This window comes from Choloepus didactylus, chromosome X (assembly GCF_015220235.1).
Source record: "Choloepus didactylus isolate mChoDid1 chromosome X, mChoDid1.pri, whole genome shotgun sequence".
Taxonomy (NCBI): domain Eukaryota; kingdom Metazoa; phylum Chordata; class Mammalia; order Pilosa; family Megalonychidae; genus Choloepus; species Choloepus didactylus.
Window position 1 is genome coordinate 143707499 of NC_051334.1, and position 24313 is coordinate 143731811.

The 24313-nt window shown below is 43.6% G+C and overlaps 4 protein-coding genes across 5 annotated transcripts; 3 read left to right on the forward strand and 1 right to left on the reverse strand.

The window, feature by feature from the left end:
• The first annotated feature begins 8056 nt into the window (after positions 1-8056).
• Positions 8057-14589, forward strand: LOC119523346 (E3 ubiquitin-protein ligase Mdm2-like). The gene is made up of 2 exons (XM_037822112.1): positions 8057-8391; positions 13773-14589. The coding sequence occupies exons 1-2, from the start codon at positions 8057-8059 to the stop codon at positions 14587-14589; spliced, it is 1152 nt and encodes a 383-aa protein (XP_037678040.1).
• LOC119523345 (M-phase inducer phosphatase 3-like) lies at positions 10361-12564 on the forward strand. 2 transcript variants are annotated; one of them, XM_037822109.1, is made up of 2 exons: positions 10361-11427; positions 11500-12564. In XM_037822109.1, the coding sequence occupies exons 1-2, from the start codon at positions 10624-10626 to the stop codon at positions 12178-12180; spliced, it is 1485 nt and encodes a 494-aa protein (XP_037678037.1). In that variant the 5' UTR covers positions 10361-10623; the 3' UTR covers positions 12181-12564. The 2 variants fall into 2 exon arrangements, with proteins under 2 accessions (XP_037678037.1, XP_037678039.1); XM_037822111.1 differs by having other exon boundaries at positions 11521-12564.
• LOC119523347 (GTP-binding protein SAR1a) lies at positions 12987-13728 on the reverse strand. The gene has a single exon (XM_037822113.1). It carries the CDS (start codon positions 13621-13623, stop codon positions 13027-13029), a length of 597 nt encoding a protein of 198 aa, XP_037678041.1. The 5' UTR covers positions 13624-13728; the 3' UTR covers positions 12987-13026.
• A 4763-nt stretch (positions 14590-19352) lies between the features above and the next one.
• SOWAHD (sosondowah ankyrin repeat domain family member D) lies at positions 19353-21089 on the forward strand. Its single transcript, XM_037821794.1, has one exon. The coding sequence runs from the start codon at positions 19586-19588 to the stop codon at positions 20501-20503; it is 918 nt and encodes a 305-aa protein (XP_037677722.1). The 5' UTR covers positions 19353-19585; the 3' UTR covers positions 20504-21089.
• The last annotated feature ends 3224 nt before the right edge of the window (positions 21090-24313 follow it).

Sequence of the window (24313 nt, forward strand, 5' to 3'; positions counted from 1 at the left end):
CATGGTTGCTAACATGACCACAGACATAGGGGACTGGTGGTTTGATGGGTTGAGCCCTCTACCATAAGTTTTACCCTTGGGAAGACGGTTGCTGCAAAGGAGAGGCTAGGCCTCCCTGTATTTGTGCCTAAGAATCTCCTCCTGAATGCCTCTTTGTTGCTCAGATGTGGCCCTCTCTCTCTGGCTAAGCCAACTTGAAAGGTGAAATCACTGCCCTCCCCCCTACGTGGGATCAGACACCCAGGGAAGTGAATCTCCCTGGCAACGTGGAATATGACTCCCAGGGAGGAATGTAGACCTGGCACCGTGGGACGGAGAACATCTTCTTGACCAAAAGGGGGATGTGAAAGGAAATGAAATAAGCTTCAGTGGCAGAGAGATTCCAAAAGGAGCCGAGAGGTCACTCTGGTGGGCACTCTTATGCACACTTTAGACAACCCTTTTTAGGTTCTAAAGAATTGGGGTAGCTGGTGGTGGATACCTGAAACTATCAAACTACAACCCAGAACCCATGAATCTCGAAGACAGTTGTATAAAAATGTAGCTTATGAGGGGTGACAATGGGATTGGGAAAGCCATAAGGACCAAACACCACTTTGTCTAGTTTATGGATGGATGTGTAGAAAAGTAGGGGAAGGAAACAAACAGACAAAGGTACCCAGTGTTCTTTTTTACTTCAATTGCTCTTTTTCACTCTAATTATTATTCTTTTTATTTTTGTGTGTGTGCTAATGAAGGTGTCAGGGATTGATTTAGGTGATGAATGTACAACTATGTAATGGTACTGTAAACAATCGAAAGTACAATTTGTTTTGTATGACTGCGTGGTATGTGAATATATCTCAATAAAATGATGATTAAAAAAAAAAAAAAAAAAAAAAAAACTCTAGGATCATCAGGGAGATTTGATTGTTAGGGCCACCCCCCCTCCCCGACTGCCCAGAAACACGCCCCACATACAGGGCAGGCAACACCAACTACACACGCAAGCTTGGTACACCAATTGGGCCCCACAAGACTCACTCCCCCACTCACCAAAAAGGCTAAGCAGGGGAGAGCTGTTTTGTGGAGAACAGGTGGCTCGTGGACGCCACCTGCTGGTTAGTTAGAGAAAGTGTACTCCACGAAGCTGTAGATCTGATAAATTAGAGATAAGGACTTCAACTGGTCTACAAACCCTAAAGGAACCCTATCAAGTTCAGCAAATGCCACGAGGCCAAAAACAACAGAAAATTATAAAGCATATGAAAAAACCAGACGATATGGATAACCCAAGCCCAAGCACCCAAATCAAAAGACCAGAAGAGACACACCTAGAGCAGCTACTCAAAGAACTAAAGATGAACAATGAGACCATAGTACGGGATATGAAGGAAATCAAGAAGACCCTAGAAGAGCATAAAGAAGACATTGCAAGACTAAATAAAAAAATGGATGATCTTATGGAAATTAAAGAAACTGTTGACCAAATTAAAAGATTCTGGACACTCATAGTACAAGACTAGAGGAAGTTGAACAACGAATCAGTGACCTGGAAGATGACAGAATGGAAAATGAAAGCATAAAAGAAAGAATGGGGAAAAAAATTGAAAAACTCGAAATGGACCTCAGGGATATGATAGATAATATGAAACGTCCGAATATAAGACTCATTGGTGTCCCAGAAGGGGAAGAAAAGGGTAAAGGTCTAGGAAGAGTATTCAAAGAAATTGTTGGGGAAAACTTCCCAAATCTTCTAAACAACATAAATACACAAATCATAAATGCTCAGCGAACTCCAAATAGAATAAATCCAAAAAAACCCACTCCGAGACATATACTGATCACACTGTCAACATAGAAGAGAAGGAGCAAGTTCTGAAAGCAGCAAGAGAAAAGCAATTCACCACATACAAAGGAAACAGCATAAGACTAAGTAGTGACTACTCAGCAGCCACCATGGAGGCGAGAAGGCAGTGGCACGATATATTTAAAATTCTGAGTGAGAGGAATTTCCAGCCAAGAATACTTTATCCAGCAAAGCTCTCCCTCAAATTTGAAGGAGAGCTTAAATTTTTCACAGACAAAGAAATGCTGAGAGAATTTGCTAACAAGAGACCTGCCCTACTGGAGATACTAAAGGGAGCCCTACAGACAGAGAAACAAAGACAGGACAGAGAGACTTGGAGAAAGGTTCAGTACTAAAGAGATTCGGTATGGGTACAATAAAGGATATTAATAGAGAGAGGGAAAAATATGGCAAACATAATCCAAAGGATAAGATGGCCGATTCAAGAAATGCCTTCACGGTTTTAACGTTGAATGTAAATGGATTAAACTCCCCAATTAAAAGATATAGATTCGCAGAATGGATCGAAAAAAATGAACCATCAATATGTTGCATACAAGAGACTCATCTTAGACACAGGGACACAAAGAAACTGAAAGTGAAAGGATGGAAAAAAATATTTCATGCAAGCTACAGCCAAAAGAAAGCAGGTGTAGCAATATTAATCTCAGATAAAATAGACTTCAAATGCAGGGATGTTTTGAGAGACAAAGAAGGCCACTACATACTAATAAAAGGGGCAATTCAGCAAGAAGAAATAACAATCGTAAATGTCTATGCACCCAATCAAGGTGCCACAAAATACATGAGAGAAACATTGGCAAAACTAAAGGAAGCAATTGATGTTTCCACAATAATTGTGGGAGACTTCAACACATCACTCTCTCCTATAGATAGATCAACCAGACAGAAGACCAATAAGGAAATTGAAAACCTAAACAATCTGATAAATGAATTAGATTTAACAGACATCTACAGGACATTACATCCCAAATCACCAGGATACACATACTTTTCTAGTGCTCACGGAACTTTCTCCAGAATAGATCATATGCTGGGACATAAAACAAGCCTCAATAAATTTAAAAAGATTGAAATTATTCAAAGCACATTCTCTGACCACAATGGAATACAATTAGAAGTCAATAACCATCAGAGACTTAGAAAATTCACAAATACCTGGAGGTTAAACAACACACTCCTAAACAATCAGTGGGTTAAAGAAGAAATAGCAAGAGAAATTGCTAAATATATAGAGATGAATGAAAATGAGAACACAACATACCAAAACCTATGGGATGCAGCAAAAGCAGTGCTAAGGGGGAAATTTATACCACTAAACGCATATATTAAAAAGGAAGAAAGAGCCAAAATCAAAGAACTAATGGATCAACTGAAGAAGCTAGAAAATGAACAGCAAACCAATCCTAAACCAAGTACAAGAAAAGAAATAACAAGGATTAAAGCAGAAATAAATGACATAGAGAACAAAAAAACAATAGAGAGGATAAATATCACCAAAAGTTGGTTCTTTGAGAAGATCAACAAGATTGACAAGCCCCTAGCTAGACTGACAAAATCAAAAGGAGAGAAGACCCATATAAACAAAATAATGAATGAAAAAGGTGACATAACTGCAGATCCTGAAGAAATTTAAAAAATTATAAGAGGATATTATGAACAACTGTATGGCAACAAACTGGATAATGTAGAAGAAATGGACAATTTCCTGGAAACATATGAACAACCTAGACTGACCAGAGAAGAAATAGAAGACCTCAACCAACCCATCACAAGCAAAGAGATCCAATCAGTCATCAAAAATCTTCCCACAAATAAATGCCCAGGGCCAGATGGCTTCACAGGGGAATTCTACCAAACTTTCCAGAAAGAACTGACACCAATCTTACTCAAACTCTTTCAAAACATTGAAGAAAATGGAACACTACCTAACTCATTTTATGAAGCTAACATCAATCTAATACCAAAACCAGGCAAAGATGCTACAAAAAAGGAAAACTACCGGCCAATCTCCCTAATGAATATAGATGCAAAAATCCTCAACAAAATACTTGCAAATCGAATCCAAAGACACATTAAAAAAATCATACACCATGACCAAGTGGGGTTCATTCCAGGCATGCAAGGATGGTTCAACATAAGAAAAACAATCAATGTATTACAACACATTAAAAACTCGAAGGGGAAAAATCAATTGATCATCTCAATAGATGCTGAAAAAGCATTTGACAAAATCCAACATCCCTTTTTGATAAAAACACTTCAAAAGGTAGGAATTGAAGGAAACTTCCTCAACATGATAAAGAGCATATATGAAAAACCCACAGCCAGCATAGTACTCAATGGTGAGAGACTGAAAGCCTTCCCTCTAAGATCAGGAACAAGACAAGGATGCCCGCTGTCACCACTGTTATTCAACATTGTGCTGGAAGTGCTAGCCAGGGCAATCCGGCAAGACAAAGAAATAAAAGGCATCCAAATTGGAAAAGAAGAAGTAAAACTGTCATTGTTTGCAGATGATATGATCTTATATCTAGAAAACCCTGAGAAATCAACGATACACCTACTAGAGCTAATAAACAAATTTAGCAAAGTAGCGGGATACAAGATTAATGCACATAAGTCAGTAATGTTTCTATATGCTAGAAATGAACAAACTGAAGAGACACTCAAGAAAAAGATACCATTTTCAATAGCAACTAAAAAAATCAAGTACCTAGGAATAAACTTAACCAAAGATGTAAAAGACCTATACAAAGAAAACTACATCACTCTACTAAAAGAAATAGAAGGGGACCTTAAAAGATGGAAAAATATTCCATGTTCATGGATAGGAAGGCTAAATGTCATTAAGATGTCAATTCTACCCAAACTCATCTACAGATTCAATGCAATCCCAATCAAAATTCCAACAACCTACTTTGCAGACTTGGAAAAGCTAGTTATCAAATTTATTTGGAAAGGGAAGATGCCTCGAATTGCTAAAGACACTCTAAAAAAGAAAAACGAAGTGGGAGGACTTACTCTCCCTGACTTTGAAGCTTATTATAAAGCCACAGTTGCCAAAACAGCATGGTACTGGCACAAAGATAGACATATAGATCAATGGAATCGAATTGAGAATTCAGAGATAGACCCTCAGATCTATGGCCGACTGATCTTTGATAAGGCCCCCAAAGTCACCGAACTGAGCCATAATGGTCTTTTGAACAAATGGGGCTGGGAGAGTTGGATATCCATATCCAAAAGAATGAAAGAAGACCCCTACCTCACCCCCTACACAAAAATTAACTCAAAATGGACCAAAGATCTCAATATAAAAGAAAGTACCATTAAACTCCTAGAAGATAATGTAGGAAAACATCTTCAAGACCTTGTGTTAGGAGGCCACTTCCTAGACTTTACACCCAAAGCACAAGCAACAAAAGAGAAAATAGATAAATGGGAACTCCTCAAGCTTAGAAGTTTCTGCACCTCAAAGGAATTTCTCAAAAAGGTAAAGAGGCAGCCAACTCAATGGGAAAAAATTTTTGGAAACCATGTATCTGACAAAAGACTGATATCTTGCATATACAAAGAAATCCTACAACTCAATGACAATAGTACAGACAGCCCAATTATAAAATGGGCAAAAGATATGAAAAGACAGTTCTCTGAAGAGGAAATACAAATGGCCAAGAAACACATGAAAAAATGTTCAGCTTCACTAGCTATTAGAGAGATGCAAATTAAGACCACAATGAGATACCATCTAACACCGGTTAGAATGGCTGCCATTAAACAAACAGGAAACTACAAATGCTGGAGGGGATGTGGAGAAATTGGAACTCTTATTCATTGTTGGTGGGACTGTATAATGGTTCAGCCACTCTGGAAGTCAGTCTGGCGGTTCCTTAGAAAACTAGATATAGAGCTACCATTCGATCCAGCGATTGCACTTCTCGGTATATACCCGGAAGATCGGAAAGCAGTGACACGAACAGATATCTGCACGCCAATGTTCATAGCAGCATTATTCACAATTGCCAAGAGATGGAAACAACCCAAATGTCCTTCAACAGATGAGTGGATAAATAAAATGTGGTATATACACACGATGGAATACTACGCGGCAGTAAGAAGGAACGATCTGGTGAAACATATGACAACATGGATGAACCTTGAAGACATAATGCTGAGCGAAATAAGCCAGGCACAAAAAGAGAAATATTATATGCTACCACTAATGTGAACTTTGAAAAATGTAAAACAAATGGTTTATAATGTAGAATGTAGGGGAACTAGCAGTGGAGAGCAATTAAGGAAGGGGGAACAATAATCCAAGAAGAACAGATAAGCTATTTAACGTTCTGGGGATGCCCAGAAATGACTATGGTCTGTTAATTTCTGATGGATGTAGTAGGAACAAGTTCACTGAAATGTTGCTATATTATGTAACTTTCTTGGGGTAAAGTAGGAACATGTTGGAAGTTAAGCAGTTATCTTAGGTTAGTTGTCTTTTTCTTACTCCCTTGTTATGGTCTCTTTGAAATGTTCTTTTATTGTATGTTTGTTTTCTTTTTAACTTTTTTTTTCATACAGTTGATTTAAAAAAGAAGGGAAAGTTAAAAAAAAAAAAAGAAAAGAAAAAAGACAAACAAGGAAAAAAAAAAAAAAGATGTAGTGCCCCCTTGAGGAGCCTGTGGAGAATGCAGGGGTATTCGCCTACCCCACCTCCATGGTTGCTAACATGACCACAGACATAGGGGACTGGTGGTTTGATGGGTTGAGCCCTCTACCATAAGTTTTACCCTTGGGAAGACGGTTGCTGCAAAGGAGAGGCTAGGCCTCCCTATATTTGTGCCTAAGAGTCTCCTCCTGAATGCCTCTTTGTTGCTCAGATGTGGCCCTCTCTCTCTGGCTAAGCCAACTTGAAAGGTGAAATCACTGCCCTCCCCCCTACGTGGGATCAGACACCCAGGGAAGTGAATCTCCCTGGCAACGTGGAATATGACTCCCGGGGAGGAATGTAGACCCGGCATCGTGGGATGGAGAACATCTTCTTGACCAAAAGGGGGATGTGAAAGGAAATGAAATAAGCTTCAGTGGCAGAGAGATTCCAAAACGAGCCGAGAGATCACTCTGGTGGGCACTCTTACGCACACTTTAGACAACCCTTTTTAGGTTCTAAAGAATTGGGGTAGCTGGTGGTGGATACCTGAAACTATTAAACTACAACCCAGAACCCATGAATCTCGAAGACAGTTGTATAAAAATGTAGCTTATGAGGGGTGACAGTGGGATTGGGAATGCCATAAGGACCAAACTCCACTCTGTCTAGTTTATGGATGGATGTGTAGAAAAGTAGGGGAAGCAAACAAACAGACAAAGGTACCCAGTGTTCTTTTTTACTTCAATTGCTCTTTTTCACTCTAATTATAATTCTTGTTATTTTTGTGTGTGTGCTAATGAAGGTGTCAGGGATTGATTTAGGTGATGAATGTACAACTATGTAATGGTACTGTGAACAATCGAAAGTACAATTTGTTTTGTATGACTGCGTGGTATGTGAATATATCTCAATAAAATGATGATTAAAAAAAAAAAATACTAGGAAAGGATTTTTAAAGTGTGTACTAAATATGACTTGTTCTGTAGTCTAAGGAAAAGCTATTCAACATGTTAAACCTTTTACAGGAGTCTCCTCATGCACAACCCTGACACTTGGAAAGGGGGAAATGGCAACTGAAGACAATGATGTCTGGCAGTACACACACACACAAACACACATTCACACACACTCACACCTGCACACTCTTTAACTCAGTGGGAAAGGAGCTTTATCTCTTGGGCTTTCTCACTGAGAATCACGTGATGATATTATCACAGATCTTTGGAGGAAAGAAAATTTATGTTTTATATATGGTCCCTCAAGAATGTTTCCCCAGCGAGCTCCTCTCCTTTTGAGGCTTGTGCCGTACTGTGTAACTGGAAGTGGGATGGGGGCAAGAAGCCGAACCTGCGGGGCAGCCCTGAGCCCTCTGATCAAGGTTCTGATGCTTTTGGTGCCTGGAGCTTCTTCTGATCCAGTGCATTCGAAAGCACCCCAGTGGCCTGGGCCGTGCAAATAGAATGGCTGCCAAGGCCCAGCGCGTCCGCACGCCCCATGAATGGAATGGGGAAACCTCGAGGGACCCCAGCTCCAGGAGCGAAAATCCCACATGGCAAATGTGCAATACCAACATGTCTGTATCTACTGATGGTGCTGTAAGCACATCACAGATTCCTGCTTCGGAACAAGAGATCCCGGTTAGACCAAAGCCGTTGCTTTTGAAGTTGTTAAAGTCTGTTGGTGCACAAAAAGACACTTACACAATGAAAGAGGTTATATTTTATCTTGGCCAGTATATTATGGCTAAACGATTATCTGCGGAGAAGCAACAACATATTGTATATTGTTCAAATGATCTTCTAGGCAATTTGTTTGGAGGGCCAGGCTTCTTTGTGAAAGAGCACAGGAAAATATATACAATGATCTACAGAAACTTGGTAGTGGTCAATCAGTAGGAGCCATCAGATTCAGGCACATCTGTGAGTGAAAACAGGTGTCACCTTGAGGACGACAGTGAGCAAAAGGACACTGTGCAAGAGCTGCAGGAAGAGAAACCTTCATCCTCAAATTTGATTTTTTTTTTTGTTTGTTTTAACTTTTTATTAAAATGCTTAGAATACAGAATGACTTTCTTTTGTAAATGACTGTTTTGCTTTTCCTTAAACTAGGACATATATGCACTCTGATAAAACAGAATGAAAAGTGTCAATTCATGGGAGTTCCTGTACAAACTCTGATCCTGTTTGGAGTAGAGCTCCTCACAGCATTTTCTTTCAGGTACAGTATTATAGGAATGGTATTCAGGTACAGTATTATAGGAATGGGGGCAAGAAAGAGACTGGTGCTTCTTAACTTTTCAACCTCCTCCTCTTTCTCCAGTGGCTAAAATAAACCACTTTCACAAAGAGCTGCCCTATCATAGTTTACTAGCTTGCTACCACTTAAGTAGGGACAAATAGGAAAGAAACAAAAACAAGAAAACTAACACTGAAGCAACCATACTTTTCATGTCTCGAGATAGAGAAGTATGGGTAACCTTTAGCTAAAAGAAAAAAAAAAAGTATGCAACTACCTAGTTCATTCACTGTTAGCTAGATTTGTTCACTTAAGGCTTTACTCCCTTTCCAAACCAACAATTTTGTCATATTCACTATGCCCCGCTAATTAATGACATACATGCTCTTCCTAGACTTAATTTCATCGAGCTTCTGCATTCAGTACCTGACCTGTTTTGCCAACAGGGCAGTACTGAGGACTGAGAATGAGAAATCCAATTAAAGAACCATACTCTCATATCCCCAGGAATACATTATCCATATTTTCCCCATCCTTATATCAGAAGCAGGAATCCACTAAATTTAGTTCAACCCTCTGCAAGTAAGCATCATCATCACAATTTTCAATTTTGAAGAACTCACCTCTAACTTTTCATTAAAGGAAAAAAGTATAAAGAAAGACTCCCACCTTAAGACCATATCCTATCCCTTCATCTTGTACTATGAGGGTAGAACTTAAAGTTAATGAAAATCCAAATGCACACATAGCATTAGGAAAAATAGAATGCTGTAAAAAGAATCCTCACGCACACTATTGGGGATGCTGACACTTTTATACAGGATGTTTACTATCTGACAAGAAGTGGTGCTGGCTCAAAAAGAACAGCTCCACAGAAGTTCTTGGATTAATGTTCTCCCCAGCTTATTTCTGGAATAGAAAGGGCAATTTCATACCAAAAAGAAAAAATCTGGGAAAGCTACACTTGTTAACCTTTACTTTTAAACACCAAAAACTAGGTAACTGATAAGCTGTTAACTTTGCCCTGCTTTCCTCTCCTACTCAGAAATTTTGTTCCCAAGAATATGTGCAAAAGTAACTGAGACACATTTGCAGTATGTGACAACACAGGTGACCTGGATGCAATCTCAACTCTTTCATGAGGCAGAAGTCACTTTTTATACCTGAAAATGAGTAAGGAAGTTGCTATAGGGAAAAAAGAAATTTCACCACAGTATAAAAGCAGAGACTGGCTGAAAATCCTAATTTTCTAAGTAATAATAATAACAACCCATTCTATAATGAACTCCTCAGTAAACAATCTGCTACACACTCCTTGATGAGGAATGACCCTAGCTCACCAGAGTAGAAACCTGCTGCAAATGCAAAGGCCAGGGTCCTGCCCCTTTCCTAGTTCTCTGTGCAAAACGGGATGTCACCCACTACAAGGCAGTTAGAGACTGGTGAGCTCAGGGGGGTCCTCTCACCAACCTGTTAATTCAACAGGAGTAAGTTCACCTGGCTGAGCTCTGGCCTCCAATGTGTCTGTTCATAATTTTATGAAAAATCTAAATGCCATTCACTAAAAAAAAGAAGAATAGAAAACTCTGGACCAAGTAAATTGTGAACTCAAAAAGTTAGGAGGGAAGGCCTGAGGCTGTAGGTCGTCTTCTATCCAAGCTGTATAACTAAGCGGAGGGAATCGGCGAAGCCTAATTCTGACCTATTCAGTCCACAAGCAGAAGTGTACATTGGCTAATGGCCTCCGTTTCCCAGATTGTTCCTTCCTTTAATTCTGTTTGAGTCTTCGCTTCTTTCAGCTTTCTACCCACTTCCCTTTTTCCTGAAGGCAAGGCTCAAGACCCCAAACCTGAGAATTTATTTTTCCTTTGGTGAGAACTCGAACACCATGTCTGCAGATCTCTTTTCATCCACCAGTGAGGGAAGCCCTGGCTCAAGGCCCACTTTTAGGTGCAGCCAGAGGAAGAGGTTAAACTTGCTTCTGGAGAGAGACACTTCCTTTACCGTCTGTCCAGATCTCCCTAGAACTCCAGTGGGCAAACTCCTCGGTGATTCTGCAAACCTAAGCATTTTGTCTGGAGGAACCCCAAAACGTTGCCTTGATCTTTCGAATCTTAGCAATGGGGAGATGTCTGCCACTCAGCTTACCACTTCTGCAGACCTTGATGAAACTGGTAGGGAGAAGAGAGATCACTTGGATTCTTCAGGACCTCAGGAAATACAGTTAACTGGGATGAATCAGCATCAGCACCTTATGAAGTACAGCTCAGCACATTTGTTGTGCAGCACTCCGAATACTTTGGACCATGACCACAGAAAGAAAGATGCAATGTGTAGCTCACTTGCAAATAAAGAAAATAAAAACACTTTGAAGCCCTTGGAGTGGCGGGCACCCAGGAAACTAAGGTTTCAGAAGCGACCAGGGGGACCTTATGTGTCTCCCCTTTCTCTGCTGGACAATGGAAATTTCATGGAAAGTGAAATGAAAGACCTGGGAAGTCCCATTACTACAGTTCCAAAATTGGATAAAAATCCAGAACAAGTAGAAGACCAGGCAGAGGAGATTTCAGATGAATTGATGGAATTTTCCCTGGATGGTCAAGAAGAGGCCAAGGCATTTCTGAATAGAAGCTGCTTATATCACTCTCCCTCGATGCCAGAGAATTTGAACAGGCCAAGACTGAAGCAGGAGGTAAAATTCAAGGATAACCTAATACCAAATCAAGTTAAAAACTGTGGTTCGAGCCATGAAATGCTCAGAAAAGGGGGATCTTCTCATCTTCAGGGCTTAGGTCTAAAGAAGACGGTCTCTCTGTGTGATGTTAATATGACTCAGATGCTGGAGGAAGATTCTAACCAGGGGCATCTGACTGGTGATTTCTCCAGGGTATGTGTCCTGCCAACTGTGTCAGGGAGACACCAAGATCTGAAGTACATCAACCCAGAAACGGTGGCTGCCTTACTGTGGGGGAAGTACCAGAGTCTGATTGAGAAGTTTTATATCATCGATTGCCGCTATCCATATGAGTACCTGGGAGGACATATCCGGGGAGCCTTAAACTTGTATATACAGGAAGAACTACATAACTTCTTTCTGAAGAAGCCCATTGTTGCTTTGGACACCCAGAAAAGAATAATAATTGTGTTCCACTGTGAATTCTCCTCAGAGAGGGGCCCCCGCATGTGTCGCTCTCTGAGAGAAGAGGACAGGGCTCTGAACCAGTATCCTGCATTGTACTACCCAGAACTATATATTCTCAGAGGAGGCTACAGAGACTTCTTTCCCGAATATACGGAGCTGTGTGAACCACAGAACTACTGCCCTATGCATCACCAGGACCATAAGGCTGAGCTGTTGAGGTGTCGAAGCCAAAGCAAAGCATGGGAAGTGGAGCGGCAGGTACAGGAGCAGATTGCTCTCCTGGTGAAGAATGGAAGCCTATGATAATCGGTCAGCCAGTGGCTGCTAAGGAGTCACCAAAAGACACTGTAGAAACCCTGAGAAGAAAGAGACCATTTTCTATGTGGCTAGACCCAAGATTGTTAAAACATGTCCACAAACCAACAGGATGCCAAACTAATGAAATCCCAGGCCTGGGGATTGATTCGGTTTCGGTAGAGCTCCTGGCTGGTGGTTGTGTCCTGGAGCTGGCTCTGTAAGACTGTAGCCTTGGGTTGCAGAGAGATTTCTGTTGTTTCAGGGAGCCTTTGCATTCTTCCTCCCAATTAGACTCATGTTTTCCATCAAGCCATCCAGATCTTGCTCTCTCCCTGAAGAGAATTGCTCATTTTCTTTCTCCATATTTTTCTTCATCATTTCCCTCTCTGTCTTCCCTTTTCTTAAATGGGAGAATAAACAATTCAAATTGAAAAAAAAAAAAAAAAAAAAAAAAAAAAAAAAAAAAAAAAAGTTAGGAGGGACACCAATTACATTAACAACACTTTCTTTTAAAAATAGAATCACTTTCTTTTAAATCAACCACAGTGGTGAGACGTGTTTTTCTTTTCAGGTACCCCACGATGGCACACAGCTTTACTCAGCAAATCCTGCCAGCTTCCAAGTCCCGGGATGCAGACCTGCACCAGCATGTGGGGCAATGTTACCTCCCAATAGTGTGGAGAAGAGCACATGTCACCACTGGGCGATGAGAGAGCTGACCAGAGATTCCTGGCTTCTCAACGCCAGACATGGTTGGAGAGCTTTCCTTGTTCTATTAGAAAAGTTCATGAGGAAGCTGTGAATAGGATCAGTCCAGAGAAGTAAAACTCTTTTATTTTCACCGTCCAAACATCAGTCAATATACTGGGAAAGCCAGCGGAAACCCTCGCCGTAGCCTTGCCTCTTGAGCACACTGCACATGAACACTTCCATGGGGCGGGCGTTCAGCTCCTTCAGGGTCACATTCCCCTTTCCTGTGGTCTGTCCATAAAGTCCAAATATCTCACGGAGTTTTTCTTCACTAATTGCATCTGTTCTGTCGATTTTGTTACCCAAGATAAGGATTGGCACATTGGATATTGTTTCATCAGTCATTAAAGCATTAAGCTCAACTTTGGATTCCATGAGGCGAGCATGATCTGCACAGTCCACCAGAAAGACAATCCCATTAATTGCTGGGAGATAATTTTTCCAAACCCGACGGGCTTGCTCATGTCCACCAAGATCAAAAGTTGTAAAAGTCATTCCAGCAATTGTCAGCTCTTCTGATGTCGGATGTAGCGTTGGAACATGTTGGCCCAACCTGTCATCTTTGAGCATGTGTAGAAGAGTGGTTTTGCCTGCATTGTCCAAACCCAAGAATACAAGTTTTCCAGATTTCTTGTAGAGTCCTAGGAACTGGAGCACACTGCTGAAGCCATTGTAGATCCACTCAAAGATGAAAGACATTATTAATGCTTACTACCGCCCGAGGGGATCCTCCGGCGGCGGCGGTGGCAGCGGCGGGATCGACCCTCTCAAATCACACAAATCAGCAGCACCTAAGACCGCCAGCTACTCTCAAATTTGATTTTTAAACTAACTACCTCATCTAGAAGGAGAGCAGTTAGTGAGACAGAAGAAAATTCAGATGAATTAGCTGGTGAACGACAAAGAAAGCGCCACAAATCTGATAGTGTTTCCTTTTCCTTTGGTGAAAGCTTTGCTCTGTGTGTAATAAGGGAGATATGCCGTGAAAGAAGCAGTAGCAGTGATTCAACAGAGACGCCGTCAAATCTGGTATATCGAGTTACTGTATTTCAGGCAGGAGAGAGTGATACAGATTCATTTGAAGAAGCTCCTGAAACTTCCTTAGCTGACTATTGGAAGTGTACTTCATGCAATGAAATGAATCCTCTCCTTTCACTGCATTACAACAGATGTTGGGCCCTTCGTGAGAACTGGCTTTCTGAAGATAAAGGAAAGGATAAAGGGAAAATATCTGAGAGAGCCAAACTAGAAAACTCAACACATGTAGAAGACGGCTTTGATGTTCCTGATTGCAAAAAAATGAACGTGAGTGACTCTAAAGAGTCATGTGTTGAGGAAAATGATGATAAAATCACACAAGCCTCCCAATCCCAAGGAAGTGACTATTCTCAGCCATCAGCTTCTGCTAGCATCATTTATAGCAGTCAAGAAGATGTCAGAGAGTTTGAGAGGGAAGAAACACAAGATAAAGAAGACAGTGTGGAATCTAGATTTCCCCTTAACGCCATTGAACCTTGTGTGATTTGCCAAGGTCGACCTAAAAATGGTTGCATTGTCTATGGCACAACAGGACATCTTATGGCATGTTTTACATGTGCAAAGAAGCTAAAAAATTTAAATAAGCCCTGCCCAGTGTGTAGGAAACCAATTCAAATGATGTGCTAACTTATTTCCCCTAGAAGACTTGTCTATAAAAGTAGAATTATATATTTCTAACTATATAACCCTAAACATTTAGACAGTTATTTTGGCAACATGAAATTTATTTATATTTTTTTACCTATATCAAAGTGAGAAAGTCCATGTAGATTTCTTCTCTTTAGTGTGATTTACCTACTTGGAGAGGAGGTAGGGGTTAGTGAATATTCACTTCCTCTTAGGAAAATTTCACTTCTGTTTATATTTTATATTTGGGTTTTAATGTAATTTGAATTTGATATATAGCTCATCCTTTACTCCTACTCCTCATATGTTAAATAATTTCCACTTTCTCTTAAATGAGAAGTATCTGATTTTTAAAAATTATAAATAGGACATTTAAAATGTAACTATTTAGTACCTTTCTTGTAAGGAGATAAAATTTCTGTGAAAGATTGAATATTTAAATTTTTAGATACTCTTAAATCTTCTGATCCTTAGTTTCTCTGCTCTTTCAGAGCCTCGTAAAATACTCTTTACGGGTGAAAAAGAAATTGGTGATTACATTTGGTGCTATAGAAATAGAAATGGGCTACTTATTCTCCAGTTTCTTTGGTATAGTAAGGGATAGGTGGTGATGATATTGTCCATTGAGAAGTCTTTGAGAACAGCCATCCTTTACCCACAAGACAACTTTTTTAAAGCTTCGTAGTAGAATGTGGAGCTGTCCTGGGGGGGGGGGGGGTGTCTAAACTGATGTATGATTTCAGGATTTAGTGGGAATTGATTGTTTCTCTTAAATGAAAAACAATTTACAACACTTTGAAGTACTTCTCGGGCTGGTTTACACCGTCCCTTAAGTTGCCTAGGTTTCAGACCTTTGCCAGTTTTAGAAACCAGTGAATTCAGAAAGATAAATTCAGAGATTAGATAAACAGAAAGAACTGTTCATTTTTAAAATAGCTGGAAAGGTCAACTTTTCTCTAAATTACCCAGAAATTATGCATCACTTTCCTTCAAGAATGGCAGGGTCATAGGATTCTAAAACATCTCTCAAACTGTGTAGATTAATTTATTGATTTATATTTACATACAAGACTTCAGCAAAATCATATGACTAACCAAACCTTTAGACAAGTGGAATTGAGTTTTGATTTAAGGTCCCAGTGTTTTTCTTCTAGGTATGATAGGTTGAGAACAATAAAATCAATTAACTATGAGTTTAGAATAAAACTGAGGGATACTTTTACACAGCAACTTCAGTTATCTTTTACTAGCAGTAGATTGTTATAGACAGACTTCAGAAAAACAACACGCATACATGACTACATGTATATGTATACATGCATACATATGTAAGTAGGAAATAGATGGCTGAAGGTATCAATACTTGAACCAGAGCTATCCTAAAATACAGTAAATCTTAATTAATTTGGAATTTATGATACTTCAACTAGAACTAAGCAGAATATATCCTTTCTAAGGAGAGTTAGTAGTATAAGATAATTTAATGTACATTCAGAGTATACATATGCAGTTATTATGCTGTTTACAAAACAAATCTGTGCAAATGGAATCTCATTCTAAATGCCTATTACTAATGTAGTCTTGATTGCCTAAATTTTTAGGCTTAGTATCCATATTTATTGATTTACAAATAAACAATTTATTAAATGATTAAAAAAAAAAAAGAATATTCCCCAATCCCTCTATCACCAGGAGTTGTGGAAGTCTCGGAGACTTTAACTCCCGTGTTCCACACATCCCCCTCTAGCCTTTTCTGTTCCCTGGTATTTATCTGAGCCCATAAGCCCCACCGGCAAACTCCACTGAGAGCCAAGGGTACATGTGCCTTTGGCTTCACTCCAAGGGTATATTCCTGACAAGTTGTTTGCAAATTCAATTTTTGCAGATCAATTACAATTCCCCACTGACTTCCAACAGGATTTCTGAGCCGCTCTTTTCACTGAGATTGATTTTTGATGTATGCCCAACACTTCAGTTTTAAGTTTCTCTGCCTGTCAGCTATCCTCTCTGACAGTTCAACGTCACCTGCAAATTGAAGAAACTGGACAAAGGAAGCATAAGATCTCTTCTAGTTTTAATAGTCCAGGACCTGTAAATGACCCCTTAAATATATTTGAGAGGCCTCTATTTGGAAAAGACACAAGGTATGACCATTTGCAATGCATATACCTACCCTACATCCAACTTTTGGGGAGGCTATTTCCAATGGCTTGAGGGGTTTCTGCCCCACTCCCTTGGAGGGGTAGCAAATGCCTCAGATGGCTGGCATCTTAGTTTTAAATGGGTTGGTACTATCCTGTCTGCTTTCCACTCCCTCTGCCCTATTCTCTGGTATTAAATAGAGATGGGTGATGTAGTTCTGGGGAACAGTGTATATGGTTGGTGATCCTGGGTAGAAAGCAGTTGCTAAGTAAAGATGAAACGAGTTGCTAGGGAGGTATAGTGGCTTTGATCTCTGGCAACCAAGTTAAGCAAGGACATGTGTCATAGGTCTGTGGCACTGGCCAGGCAGCTGCATTTGCTATCTTTGAACTGGCACCAGAGGTATTATTAGCGCTAATAGGAAAGGGATTTGCCTGCTTAGTGGTGAGGAAAATGAATAATCTAAGCATTCTTCCATCCTGTATTCTACACACTGGCATTTTGATTAAAAAAATATTGCTGCAACTGTTTGCATATTCTGGAAGTGTGTGTGCATGTGTGTGGTTTGGTGTTTACAGATTTGGGGTTGCAGAGGGGAGTTTCCAGAGCAACGGAAGTAGCAGCTTGTCAGTCAGGGTTCATTTTGAAAATGAAAGCTTGAAAGCTTGGGGCCCATTCTGGGCCTGGGCCTGGTCTTTGATTAGTCAACTCAGTGAAGCAAACCACTTGATTACTATTTTTTTTAATGAATTGACCAAATCTATGAGTTGCTTTTGATGTTCTGCAGATACAGTCTGAGGCAGCGATGTGGCTGCAGGAGTGCAAGCCCCCAACACACATGCATGCCCCCACCCGAACACACGCAAAATCACATTTCCCTAGGTGCACAAAAATAAATATGACAGTTGTCAAAGAGTTGATAGTTTAATTGGACTGTCAGAGCAAGGGGAGAGAAACATAACATAAGGCAGTCTGTGCTGGGTGCCAAATGAATGGTAGAAACAGAGGGTTGTGGGGTGGGGGAGAAATCACTCTGGGCTGGAGTAATTAGGGCAGGTTTCCTGTAGAAGATGGAAACTGAAGCCGACCTTGAAGGACAGGGAGAACTTCATGAGACTGAAGCTGTGAGGGAGGGCATTCCGGGTAGAGAAGGGCAAGTTCAAGGTTATACTTGGGTTAGGGCAAGTTCATCCATTTGGCTGGAATTTGGGGCTTGTGTGAGTGATTTGATAAGCCTGGCTTGAATGCCAGTTCCACTATGCCAGAACAAAGGCTATGGAGTTAGACAGACCTGCTCTGCCACTTCTGCTGGGTGACCTTGGACAAGCAGCCTATCCTCTCTGCAAACTGGGGATAGTAATGGTATGTGGCTCTTGAGGACATTGGAAGGATTAAAAGAGTTAATATATACAAAGCATCTAGCACAGCGTCTGGCACATAGTAAATGCTCAAATTTGGATTACAAATGCATAGGCTATCATGAAAGAAAGCTCAGAATATTTAGCGCTGGTCCCAAATATCTGAGGGCCCAGGAAGAAAACCTTCTGATACCTTCCATTACTGGTACCACTGTTGGGTCTAGTGGAGTGGGCTGGCTTGGCCTGAGCCCCCATCCTCTCTGGCCCCTCTGTTGGAGCAGTCTCCTGGTTTCCCCCCTCTGCCTCTCCCAGAATCATCTTCCTAAAACACCATCTTAATCGTTGTCTGTGTCCCTCTCTAGCTCAAGAACCTTCTATGGCTCCCTGTTGCTCACAGACTGAACTCCTTAACAGGCCAAGAACCACCATTTATTGAGGGAAGGGCAGGGCAAAAGGAAGGCCGGTGTTAGGAGTAAAAAGGTAAAATACTCTTCTCTTTTAAAAGCTCTGAAACCCTGACTTTCCAGAAATCAGCAGGTCCCCTAGGGAGAGAGCAGGATTGTGTCTCTGGAGAGGGCGGGGCGCTATCATGGCCGCTGGCTCAGGTTCACCCGTACCTGCTTCTTCAAGCCAACTTAGGAAAGGTTAAAGAGGAGGGGAGGAAAGAGCGGAGCTAGGAGCTGCGGGAAAGCAGGGGACTACCCCTTCCCAGTTCCCTGGAAGGTCTCCTACCTGGACCCTGGTCTCGGGTTTCCCTGCAGGAATCCCGTGCAGCTCCGGGAGCTGCGGGGGAAGGTCAAGGCCACACAAAGGGCAGGGAAGGCGAGTCAGAATCACATGGGGCCGCCGGGCCGCCTCGGTGAAAGCTGGGCGCGGGACGAGGGCGGTTCGGGAACAAAGTGCAGGGAGACTTCTGAAGAGATAAGAGGGAAGGGGGAAGGAAGGGTGGCGGGGAGCGAGGGCCCTTGGCGATCAAGGATGGCGCTCCCAGCGGCAGCGGCTGGAAGCCTAGCTCACCTCGCTGGGGAGGGGGCGCCCTAGAGCTTCCTCCCCCCAGCAGCTCCAGGGATGCTGAGAATACGGGTTGCTGGGGCAGGAGGCCATTCGCTGTAGCCTCCGGGAGCGCTCCCACCCCCGCCCCACCGCAGCCCTCGCCGTGCCGGAGGCGGGGCTTCCCTGCTCACCTGGCCGTTTGGGGCGGGGCCGCCCGCGACCTGGAGGAGCTGAGGTGACCGCGGTACCCAGAGCATTGGAACGGGCCTGGCCCTGGGGACTTGGCCGGAGCTCCCACCCCTCCACGCCCCCCGCCGCCCGCGCCGGCCACCCCCCTCGCTCGCTTTCTCCCTCCCTCCTTCCCTTCTTTGCTCCCTCCCTCCGAGCCCAGTTGCTCAAGCCGCTTCCTTCCCCAACGCCAGCGCCAGTTCCTCTCCCGGTGGGGCCCGGGAAGGGCAGCGAACGCTAGACTCTAGAACGGCCACGGCAGTAGCTGCAGGACCATGACCGAGCCCCGAAGGGCAGCGAAGCCGACGCCAACCGCGCAGAGCTTGCGGGGCTCTCTGCAGCCCCGCCCCTCAAGAGTGGACACCGGTAGTCTGGGCAGGTATCGGGGCCACGCCGCCGCCGCCTCCCGGGAGCCCCCCTTCCATGGTACGCTGATGCTCTCCGGAGCGGGCTCAGGGCGCCGGCGGGTAGTGCTGCGGGAGCTGCTGGGACTGCAGGGGGCGGCTCCCGCCGGGTGTCTGTCGGAACAGCCCGCGGGCGGGCCAGGCGGCAGCGGGCTGTGCCTGGAGCCCCGAGAGCACGCGTGGATGCTGGCTGCCGCGGAGGGCCGCTTTGAGGCGCTGCGGGAGCTACTGGAGGCCGAGCCTGGGCTGCTGCTGCGGGGCGACCCGATCACGGGCTACACGGTGTTGCACTGGCTGGCCAAGCACGGGCGCCACGAGGAGCTCATACTGGTGCACGACTTCGCCCAGCGCCGCGGGCTGCAGCTCGACGTGAGCGCCCCGGGCAGCGGCGGCCTCACGCCCCTCCACCTGGCGGCCCTGCAGGGCCACGACATGGTCATCAAGGTGCTGGTGGGTGCCTTGGGCGCCGACCCCACGCGCCGCGATTACAGAGGCCACAGGGCGTGCCACTACTTGCGGCCCGAGGCGCCCCAGAGGCTGCGGGAACTGTTGGGGACCGAGGACTGGGAGGTGGCGGGCGGCAGCGAGCGCAACAACGTCAACAACAACAGCAGCGGCTCTGCCGCGTGGACGCTGCGACGCATCCAGAGCGCAGCGGGCGCGACAACCGTGCAGCCCATGGCGAGAACAAGAGCGCCACCGGCCAAGGAGAAGGACGCTGTGGGCAGCCGGGTGGCGCAAATTCAGAGCCTTTTCCGCCAAATGTTTCCCTTCTTCCAGGACCGTTGAGAGCGGCGGAGACGGGAGAGCGCGGGGATCCGTGACGCTGCGGCAAGGCCCGGGCCACTTGCTTCGGCTCCCACCCGGCAGACGGCGTTTTGGACGCAGCTCTGGACGCAGCCAAGCGCGTGGGACCTGCAATGAGCGGACCACATAGGGGCCCATCTCGGGTACCTGTCCCATGTCTCCTGAAGTCAGGGCAGGAGGACCCCGGCACAGGGCACCGCCTGAGATCGAGCCAAGAACCATGCCGGCCTGGCGCTGGGTCCCAAAGCTTCCGGGACAAAGGAGTTAGGAGCAGGCCGCATGGTCCGGCCGTGGGAGAGGGAAAGTTAAGTTTCAGTAGCCATTTCTGGGCAGACGGAAGCTTTGGGTTTATTAGGAAACATTTGCTAGAAGAATCAGTTAAGACTGTAAACCACTGATGCAGAAAAAAATCCTAACTCACTAGGCCTGGTCGGCCATTAACGGGTCAAGTTGTGCCAGTAAAGTTAGCCCCTGGCGACCTGCTCCTGAGACGGTACCTTTTCTAATGTATCACAGATGACTTCTTAAGTATATTAAAGTGGAATATTTTTTCCTTTCACATGGCAAAGCTGGCCTTGAGTGACTTTGTTTTTTCATTAACCACAAAGGGTGAAGCTGGATACATTTTCAGAAAAGAGGTCACCAACCCATGGCCCAGAGCTGATGGTCCAGGCCAGAGCCTCATTCTCAGAGCAAATGGCTGGAGATGTCCACCGAAGAAGCTCTCCCCTTGGCTCTGAGTAAAGATACACAGTTTACCTGTCTCCCCAGCTCTTTGGCCTCTAGGTCTGGCCCTTGGCACAAGTGTCATTCTAGAGGAACTGTCACATGGGGGGCAAGGGGGTGATAAAAGGAAAAAGTCTCCAAATTTATATTTCTGATATTTCATAGTGAGTCAGGTAATTTACCTTAACTTGTGCCCTCCAATGAGACACAGCCACTGGCAAGATAGTTTTCCCCATCCACACTGTTTGTTTGTTTTAATTAAGTTTAGTACATAAGTTGTAGTTTGGAAAATTGCTCCCATTAAAAATAACATGAATTGCATAGAATATAGGAAGGGTGACTCAGCCTGAAAGGAGGGAAAAGCAGTTGGTGGTTAGAAATCCATGCTGCCTTAGAGAACGGTGCATTTTAAAACATAGCACTGTATCCTTGCAGACGTGGGTGGCCCTTGCAATGGACAGTTTGCTCCCCAGTCCTCTCATCCCAGTCCTTGAACACCAGGCAGAAACAGTCACCACAGAATGGAAGGCTCAGAAACATTGCCCTAAGTCTATCCATCCAAGATTCCTTCTCTGCCTGGTGGGCCTGTTTGTCCTCTTTGTTGCCTCCTCTGTGCTCAAAACTTTCCTACCTTCCTTAATAACCTACTAGGTTCTTCTCATTCAGGAAATGATCTAAACTCTTCCTATTGATGGTTTCAACCCATCCCATGTCTCTAGGAACTACACTGTAAATATGTATCCATGGTGCAATGTGGCATTCCCTTTTTCTTCTAAATGAAATTTCTTTGACAGTTGAAGTGGGGGGTGGTGGTGGTGAGCAGTTCCCAGATTCTGGCATTCAGGTAATCTGAACTCTCTCTCAACCCCCTGTGCCCATTTTATAGATGCAAATGGCTAATTGATACTGGTCTATGGTTTCTGCTCCACAACCTCCCCCTTGACAGCCGCCAAAGTGGGTTGGGCTTGGTGAAGGCTTCAGGGCAGTGCCTTCCTGCCACATGGCTGAGTCCGCAGGCTCCTGGCTTGGAGGGAAGATTGGCGTGCATGCCTTTGCCGAACACTCAAAGGACACTTATAGCAATAGTTCCCTCTTCCTAGGAAAAGTTTGAACCTAAGCAATTTAACTATTAGCAGGTTTGAGGCTATGAGACAAGCACCCGCCCCACTCTTTCCAAAATGAAAACCAAATCAGCTGGAAGATTTGAAAGTGGCTTTCTATAGTTTTTCCTGTAGTCAGCTATTCTTCCCCACAGATTTTTTCTCATCATGTGATATTGCCTAGCCTACCTCCTCCATGTAAAATTGAGGTTTGGCTGCAGGGGATAAACTCCCATGCTGAAAACTCTCCATGCCTAACATCAAGCCATTGGCATTTCTGGTATGCTTTTCAAGGCAAGACTGGTATGCTTACCCCAAGAGAAAGAGCAAATTCCCTGAGAAACCTCTTTCCAGCTGAGCAGAATGAAGTTAAGCAGATGATGCAAAGCTGCATTCTAGAGAAGGAGAAAGTTATAAGTGGGACTGTGACAGGTAAGCACGGTGGTGGTGGTGGGGGTGGGGGCACCGCTAAGGGTGGTACATGACCTGGGCAGAAAGGTGCTGGAAAAGCTTTCTGAAGACTGAAGGTAATACCTGATCTGAGGCTTGAGAGGTGAGTGGGAGCTGGCCAGTGGAAAAGGGGGCAGGGGGATTCCCTGCAAAGCTGCTGGGGTATGTATGGGAGAATGCAGCATGTGCCAGGAACTGTAAGTCAGCCAGTTTGGCAGGAGGGTGGGAGATGGGAAGAAATGAAAAGTAAGGCTGGAAAAGTAGATGGGGGTCCAGATCACTAAGGGTCTCAAAGGACAATGCTAACAGAGGAATATGTATTTTAACCTAAAGGTAGTTGGGAGTCATAGAAGTTTCTAAGCAGGGGAGTAACATGATGAGATTTTAGAAAAAAATCACTCTGGCAGTTATGTGGAGGATAGATGAGAAAACTGAGATGCAAACATATCATGCAAGCAAAGCATTTCTGGAACAGCATTTCAAAAAAAAAAGTCATGTTTCCATCTGGGAAGTTCCAAAAGCCCTGGGTAGGGCAGTGGCTTTCAAGTTTTTCTTTTTTTTCTCTTCCATAGCCTTTGCTCTCAAGAAGCTTACCTGGAAGTCCCATTTGGCACGGAAAACTGACAAATACAGAGCTGCTCAGGTTGAAGCTGGGTTGGGACCTCCCACCCCCAACCCCTACCTACAACCAAGACAGACAGTTGCACACAGTGGCCCCTGGAGCAAAACTGAAAACCACTAGGATGGTAGAAAGTAGTCAGACAAACCTGGGTTCAAATTCTGACCACCACATTACTTGCTGTGTGACCTTGAGCAAATTGCTAGCCTCTCTGAGTTACAGTTTCCTCATCAGTAAAATGAGGACAATACAACCTCTGTTGCAGGGTTGTTCTGAGGATTCAAGATAATGTGTGTGCAACACCTAGCACAATGCCTGATGCATTGGAAATACTCAGGAAATAATAGCTGTTGTTTGAAAGAATTGAAAGGGGCTCAGCAGGCTCTTGTGGTGAAATTATATTATCTGCTAGGGTAGTCCAAGAGGGATTCAATGGTTTACCTGTATTATTCCATCTCTAAAATATGTTCACATTCATTGCAAGTTATTTTCCATCTGTGCCAGATGAGTGGTTGTTCTTCAAAGGATATGTGGGTTCCTGTCTGCTGATGGTCTTCACAACCTATATGCTTTTACTTTAGACATAATTGTAACAAGCAAGTTACCTTGTTTTCAGCCCACAGAAGAAGTAAAAGCAGCAATTCAATAAGTCCCCACAAAATATTAGATATGTTAGATATTATTTCCAGATAAAGACATAAACAGGGGTCTGAGTTAAACCTGAAATCCTCTGAAGAGAATAAAAGCATGCAAGTCCTTCATGTTCTGACCCAATTGATCTATAGAAATGCTCCCCTCCTACCCCAGCCAATATATCCTACATTCCACACCCAAGCCTCCCTACCTTCCCTCCTTCCTTCCATTCATTTTAACAATGGAGCGTTCCTGTCCCCTTTC